This window comes from Melitaea cinxia, chromosome 7 (assembly GCF_905220565.1).
Source record: "Melitaea cinxia chromosome 7, ilMelCinx1.1, whole genome shotgun sequence".
Classification (NCBI taxonomy): Eukaryota; Metazoa; Arthropoda; class Insecta; order Lepidoptera; family Nymphalidae; genus Melitaea; species Melitaea cinxia.
Genome location: NC_059400.1, coordinates 12,268,445 through 12,276,775, shown reverse-complemented (window position 1 = coordinate 12,276,775; position 8,331 = coordinate 12,268,445). Strand labels below are relative to the sequence as shown.

General features: G+C 32.1%; 1 protein-coding gene across 1 annotated transcript; it reads left to right on the top strand.

The window, feature by feature from the left end:
- The first annotated feature begins 2,202 nt into the window (after positions 1-2,202).
- Positions 2,203-7,223, top strand: LOC123654999 (scoloptoxin SSD976-like). The gene is made up of 6 exons (XM_045590848.1): positions 2,203-2,343; positions 2,418-2,536; positions 3,609-3,690; positions 4,544-4,725; positions 6,132-6,229; positions 6,712-7,223. The coding sequence occupies exons 1-6, from the start codon at positions 2,289-2,291 to the stop codon at positions 6,812-6,814; spliced, it is 639 nt and encodes a 212-aa protein (XP_045446804.1). The 5' UTR covers positions 2,203-2,288; the 3' UTR covers positions 6,815-7,223.
- The last annotated feature ends 1,108 nt before the right edge of the window (positions 7,224-8,331 follow it).

Sequence of the window (8,331 nt, the reverse complement as noted above, 5' to 3'; positions counted from 1 at the left end):
AATGTTTCTCAACTTTTTTCGGTCACGGGAGGACTGGTCCTCCCGTGACCATGGTTGCTGTAAAGTATCCGAAACGTCGGGAATCAAAAGTTTATTAATAAACCGCGATAAAATCCGAAAAAAGTTGTTTCATTAAATGAGTAAAATTCGCGTAAACATTAGAAAACAATATGAGAACCAATGTTTCTTAATTAAATCAAGTGAAGACGTTATTTTTGACTGAAATATGTTTCTTGTATTTATTAAAACTTAATTTCAATAATGCATGAAAAAAGGTTAGACATCAATCAATGGAGATGACAATACCGACATTTTAAAAACAATTAATATACAGCTAAGACTTATTACTTATACACACACACACACACATACACACACACACACACATATATATATATATATGTATGTATATAAGTCTATTACTATTATACTTGTTATACTTATTGTTAGTTACTTATTAATACGTGAAGCAAAAACTTGTAACCCTTTTTACTAATATTGCACGGCCGGAGGAGCATGAAATTTCGCACACTTATAGTTGATATAGAGAATGAGTGCAGAATGCTTATATATATGTATATATAAATTATACTTTTTCTGTTGCTTTTAATAGAAATCCCAAAAAAAACAACATTTAACGCCTTTATTTAAACTAATTTTCTAACAATCTTAATGTAAAAATATTTCTGTCATCACAACAAAGTTTTATTTTTCTGTCCTGACAATAAAATAAACAAAAAGGTTCTAACTAAAATTGTAACGAAATATAAAACAAATGTTGTGTTTTCTTTACATATATATATCAATATTCATTAAATCAATAAAAAATCACACTCTACCGTGAATTTGACACAACACGCATAGAACCTTAATAATGTTCAAACTTATGTGCTGAAGCTCTTATAATATTAATCGATTTTTAATTGTCTAACCATTACAACGCTTCAGCCTGTAACTGTGATAACAAGCGGGACCGACCACGCGGACCAGCTTAACGTGCTTACCGAGCACGGTAGGGAGACCCACAAGGACTGCATCTTAAAGACCCAGACCACAGCAAATATCTGTATGGCCAACACAAATAATTGTCATGTGCGGGTATCGAACCCGCAACCGCGAGTGCAACAGCCACAAATCAGTGCTGTGACCGATGGGCCAGCACTCGTAACTATTCAAAGTTTCACATTACAATGAATTCTTTGACAGGAGACGACAACCATGCTATTTTTAAATTAAAAATGCTATTTTTAAATTGTGCTGTAAAGGACTCACTATAGATGGCGCCACGGTCGCTTAGACCGAATATAAAATCATCATATAAGAAATTTCGATCTAACGGGTACATCGTTCCATAGCTTAATTGGCTAAAGCACCGACACGGTAAGTCAGAGACGCAGGTTCGATCCCCGCTGGAACGGTCGATTTTTGATATGATATTAAAAAATTGTTTAAATTTATATACATTTTGCGTCACATTGTTTGTCCGCGATGGACTCCTAAGCTACATTTAACCAATTTTAATCAAATGTGCACATCGTGTGCAGTTTGATCCAACTTGAAAGATAGGCTATATTTTATTTTGATATATGTCATTATTATATATAAGAAAAATTAATAAGGCGACGAAGTTCGCCAGATCAGCTAATAATATTATAATAATCTACATTAGGTACCTAAACCTATTTATTTTTTTTACTTATTTATTTTTTAGAAATTTTACTTTTGAAGTAAAAGTTTTTGACGCACGCTTGACTTGGGGAATAAGCTGGTGAATGCGAGACGAAAGCGTTACGAAAAGTGTGATTATGCGAGACGAACGAAGCAACAGAGTGACATGAGAGCAAACATTTTCTTTCTATCTTTCTCTCATACCCAGTTAAGTCCCGTATATCTAAGACACGGTGCAGGGCTATTGCGCAAAACTTTTACTTCAATCGTGTGTTCTTAAGCACGTTTGTTTTTTATCACATAATATAACTCATAAATAAAAAGGATCTTCATTGCAAGAATAATTAAGTTAAACAAAAATTCATTACAATATTTTAAAACGTGCCAATTTTTTAATGACATACTTGAAAATATTTGCAGACTTTCAACACGAATGTTGTCACATTTTAAAACGTTTGTTCGCTCTGAATCTGCTGAATGCTTTGTATATTTAATGCAGTATAAATTGTATGATAGACGTTTACGTGTACCTATAACTTGACATAACTATATAACTGAGCGACCAACGTAAACGAAATTCAGTTAAACATTTACCTTGTTAGCAGATCGTTACGACAGACATGGATATCCGTATATTCTTACTTGTTTGTCTTCTTCGTTTGGTCCAATCAAAAGGTGATTATTAGAACAATTTTTACGTTTTATATTATCGATTATGGAAGATTTCAACTACTTACATTTTTGTTTAGTTCTAGACTTATCGTGTAAACAAATTCGCGCTTTTGTTGACGGCCATAATTCGCGACGGCTCAGTTTGGCTAAAGGCACTGTATCAAATCAACCTGCGGCTTCGGAAATGAAATACATGGTAAGTAAAAATACTTATGGTTTTAAATCAAACATTTAATTCTTAAAATTTTGTAAAATTAAATTAATGACGTCGTTTAGACTCAATTTGAAGCGTGTACAAAACGCCGTAAAAGTCGCGCCAAAAAATAATCACAATTTTTTTTTTAAATCTTGTTCTACTTTAATCATAGGTTCTTTTTTTCATTTTTAAGCATTTATTTTTAAAGACCCTTGCTTTTCACAATTTATCAAATATACTTAGTTAGCGTAATTCTACCCGTTTTTAGTTTGGTCAAGTAACAGACGGTAGACACTAAAAATTATGTACGCTACTAATACATGTATTTTCAACACCTAAAACTCACATCTTGTCATAAACGATCAACTTAATGTAATAATAAGTATGGTGTATTTTCTCGAAACAATATTCCTACCTAAAATAAAATGGATACATTTATATATTTACTACCTGACCCAATGCTTAACATTGTTTTGCCATATATGTTATTAGCCCCCTTGATCCCCCACCCCTTATAATTGAGGGGTATAAAAATAGATTTTGGGCGATTCTTAGACCTACCCAATATGCACACAAAATTTCATAAAAAACGGTCCAGCCGTTTCGAAAGAGTATTGTAACTAACATTGTGACATGAGAATTTATCTTTGTCTACCCAAAAATTTGTTTAATTTTTTTTTTAATTTGCGTGCTATTATTTGTATTAAGATTTTGTTACGAGTTTAAAGCAACAAAATGATTGTTTTATATAATCACCATTTTTTAAAGCACCTCATAAACTTTGTAAATATGATAGGCTTTCAATATTTACAGAAATACCTAAAGATAAATATTTTTTCTTTTAAAGTTTTTATTTCACAAATCTGGAAATGTTCAATGGACAAATTGCGTCTTTTATCTTTAGAGTACCAAATGTTCTTTGTAATAAAAATGCGACTACTATGTGTGGTATCATACAGTAATGTCCGTTAATTTTGAATATAAAATGAAAATGCTGCGACTTTTTATACATTACTGCATAATTTATTTCAATACCTACATTTTAAAGCGTGATTATATGTTGTTTTACTAGATTTGGGACGAAGAATTGGCAGCAAAAGCAGCAAGATGGGCATCAAATAATGAGTTTAGTCACAATCCAGACCAAACTATAGGTAGGTAAATATTACCGTTTGACTAATTGTAAGCAAAATGGTTTTAACAATAGTAACACGAAAAAGTCTTAGTGTATGTCGAATTTTGTACATTTAATAATATAGCTACCTACCTACTCTATAGTTGGTACCTGGGTGACGGTAATTTTTTTTTTTGGTAAATCTTGTGTTTTGGAAACTATATTTAGATACGAATTACATACTGATGAAATATGAATAATATTTTTCCGACCTCTTCTTACCGACATAAAAATAAAAAATATCAATTTTTTTAAATATACTTAGATACAAATTAAGGATTAAAGGATACGGACTGGTGACATCTAGATTAAATCCGGTGTCATCCTGCGATATTTTAACTTTGTAAATAGTGGCCAAATTTACCTTCGTACCCTAATGATATTATAGCAGTTTTTGATTGCCTAAAAACACGGACTTTCTAAAAAAGAATCCTAGCTAGATCAATTTATCTCCCCCGGAACCTACTGCATACTAAATTTCATGAAAATCGATAGAGTCGTTTCCTAGATTCAAAATAGGTATGGGTATATACAAGAATTGCTCGTTTGAAGGTATTAGATTTTTAAGCAAATAACTGACACAAAGAAATTAGTAATTTTGAAAGTACCTATGTAGTAGTAATGGTTCCTATATTGTCTGTGAAAAAATAATTTCGAATCGATCGGAAACAAAATAAATACGTGATTAATAAACTTTTATAAAATATTTTGCGTAAGAAATACCACCTGTTTTAGGGTTTATTTTTCTTAGATTAACAAATATTTTATCACTTTTACAAGTATTTTCACATAAATAAGTTTTGAGTTTTTCTACTATTTTGGATTTTTCTCAGGATCTGGAAGATTTACAACAGGTGAAAACATATATATGGCGTCCTCTCCTGATCCAAATTGGAAACTTGACATAAATAATCCATTACGGTCTTGGTTTGACGAACACAAAGATTATACTTTTGGACCGATAAAGCTTTCTGATTTCAGCGGCTCAAGTAAACAAACTGGACACTATACGCAGGTGAAAAATAATTCTTCGGATTATTGTTAACAGTTTATAGGTTAAAGATTTCTTTTTACAATTAGTATAAGGATTTGGAACTTCCAGATGTACTAACATTACGATTTGGTATGTACCTAGGTTTCTTCACAATGTTTTATTTCGCTATTTATAAAATGAATCATAATTTTTTTTGTGACATGACATAAAAACTAAGGTACACGCTAAATACACTACGAGCAACTCTGTTAAGGTATTTTTGCATAACCGCCCAATACTATTCTTAGCTCTAAAAACGCCTATAAAGTAAAATATTAATATGTATGCCGCATACAATTAAAGAATCTCACATGGAAACGAATTATTTTTCTGGGAGAATGTTTTTATTGTAAGTTAACTGCCCGGACAACTTTGTTCTGTTAAAAGTGGATAGAATTTTTTTTTTTTAATTATTAAAACCTTCCGTGGGCCTTAAAAAACATACAAAAAAAAATTAGCCGAATTAGTTGAGCCATCTATATATCCTTTCGTTTCGAAATCGCTTGTTCAAATCGAACTAACTCTGACGGGCGACACCGGGCTCTTTCTCACACCTTCTAGAATGTGCTCGACATTATCGTCCGCCGTAATAATAGGTTCTGCAGCTGTAGCATACGTAGTAAAGGCGCGAAATTAAAAACTTAAATGTTAAAATGTTTTCAGAACTAATTTGAATAATCAAATTAAGTCGCTTTAAGTCCAAAATATAAGTTAGCTACTGCTGTATAAATACATAAAATTTAATAACTTTATTATAGTAACAAATGTAATTTAAGACTATTGAAATTTCCCGCCATTACTACATGTTGCTGCAATTGCTCGCAACGCCTTTCGAAATGCAACCCAAATAATTGTTGTTCTGAATGAAGTTCAAATACTTGACAACAGATGGCGCCACTACACTTATTTCCAAGTTGAAGGATTTGGGCTTATATCTTTAAAAATACGTCCTTCAGGTTAAAACGAGACTTTCTTGTTCGAGCGGGGATAAAGAGCTATCACACTATATAAGTTCCTTTATCGTGCCGGGACTCCTTTTTAAGTTTTATCGGCACGCACATTTTATCAACTTAGTTTTATTATATATAATGATAATAATTATAGCTCACAAAAAGTATAATGAGGAACGAGGCTATCAAAGTAGCACGTCTATTTCTAAACAAAGTCGAATTTAAAAATGGGCTAGATTTTTTTTCATGTGGTACGTGATCTATTACACCTACAAAACCCACCATTTGAAGGAATGCAGTTAGAAGTCGAAAACTTTATATATTTAACCTTTATTTAACTATCTTGAAGTATTGTACTTAATTATAGTATTAACATGTACTTTTTTATTTGGAGATGGATTGTTAGTTACAAACTAAGTTAATTTATTTATTTTTAAGATGGCGTGGTCTACATCGATATATCTTGGATGTGGAATTTCTGAAAATTTAATAAATGGCAAGAAAGAATATTTTGTCGTCTGCAACTATGGTCCAGCGTAAGTCCCACAAAGTTTCATAATGTTCTGTATTTATTATATTGCCCAAATGGATCAATAGCTAAAAGGTCGATTTCATGAACGAGCAAGAAAATAAAACGTAATTTTTTCCTAATACAATTTAGAATTTTACAAAACTTTTAGGAATAGCCGGTATGCATAGGTATATATTTTATCTTAAGATATGAACGAGTAACACAATTTATGAACGAGATGAATTATTAAACTAATTTAAATTCAAAAAGCGAACCTCCATATCGTCATCATATATAATCGAAATCAATTTAACATTTAGTGGACAAATAAAAATAGTTACTATAAGAAATCACTTGTGTATTTTAGCCTAAAAAGAGAGAAATGTAAGACTGACAGTACGATAACTTTAATATTAGAAAAAAAACTTTAACAATAGAAAGAACTAAAATTTACACCAATTTATCTAAATAACATAAGCTTTTAGCATTTTTTTATTATTATTTCAGCGGGAATTACATGGGCGAAACTCCATACAAAGCGGGTAACAAGAGTGGAAAACTGATATGTTCAACAAAAAACTGCAAACACCTATACGGAGACAAATGTTGATTAGCACGAAATCTATTTAGTAATTTTATTTTCACAACCACATTATTGTAATTAATACTAAATAATATTTACAGAGATTTATTTAATTATATAGTAAATAAAATATTGTTACGTTTGGTCGACATTTGAACTTGTATTTTACCTTCATATGCACCTATGTTGAACATCGTTAGTTTACAAGTCGTAATATGAAAATCGTAAATTTTTTTAAGGGTAAACCAAAACTATGAATAGGTTTGGTCATAGTGACACTCTTGATTTAATTAGTAAAACAGGCTTTAGTAATTATCAATACAAAATTAATGCTATACTTAGATATTTTGTAAACTAACTATGCTTACCATCCTTAGGTGATCTATATTGTTTGACTCTTAAAAAAATGTAGGCTAAAATATATTATTGTCAACTATAAAACCCTTTTATTTATTTTTGCTCTTCTTTCTCGAATATTGAAACACGGAGTTCCTGGTTCCTGCTTTTAACTATAAAGGCATCTATCTATCTACGGCCTTTACTTCTATTGCAAATGTTTTAAGCAGTGTAAATCCATGTTGATTTCACCGCTTTTGAAATTGCGATGGCGAAGTGTCCTCTCCATAGATTAACATCTACTGCTTTGCATGGGATTGAATTTAGGAAGTGCAGGTTTTCCCACTGCCTACACCACCATCTCGACCTTGCCAGCGGGACTCACAGGAACGACAAGTCGCTACGTGTGGAGCTGGTTCGGTTGCAGGCCCTGACTCGTGTCTTCCGCTCCGAGTAACATAGTCACCTCTTACGATACCTGGTACTTGAGGAGGGTACTATTCTATTCTGCCGATGCCCCACGGCTACAATAACAATAAGGCATACGTAATGTAAATATGTACATAGTCTTGACCTAAATACAAAGATATTTTTTTTTATTGCACGTGACATTTATTATTATTACAGCGTGCTAGCTTAATGCATTAATATAAAACAATTAAAAGTACATAAAGCTTATTAGAAGTGGTCTCCTTTGGCTACAATACAGTTCTTGAAACGTTGAAGCCAGCTAATTATCGATAGAAGCAAGCACTCTTTCTTTTCAATTCTTCTCTCTTTCTTTGCAATTCTTCACTGCCAATCGTATTGATTGTTTTAGGAACTCCAAATTATCATAGCATTTAGAGCAAGCTATACTCTCTAAAACTGACCATAAATCATGATCCAGCGGCTTAAGATCGAGAGTAGATGACGTTGGTTTCTAACCAAGATTGGGTGGATCGAGCTTTATGACCCCGCACCGAGTCTTGCTGAAAGGACCATTCTTGGTTATTGAACATGGTGATGTTAAGGGGCTTAACTACCTTCTCAAGAACGGTATCTTGATGCACTTGTGCCGATATTTTTAAAACCTTTTTCACAAAAATATGGCTCAGTCACTCCTTCATAGCTAACAAGACAAACCATCACTGGAGTCGGATAATGCCCACGTTGTTTTTTTTTTATTACTCTTTTGATTGATTAGAAAGCTTCCTTAGAGCTTTCAG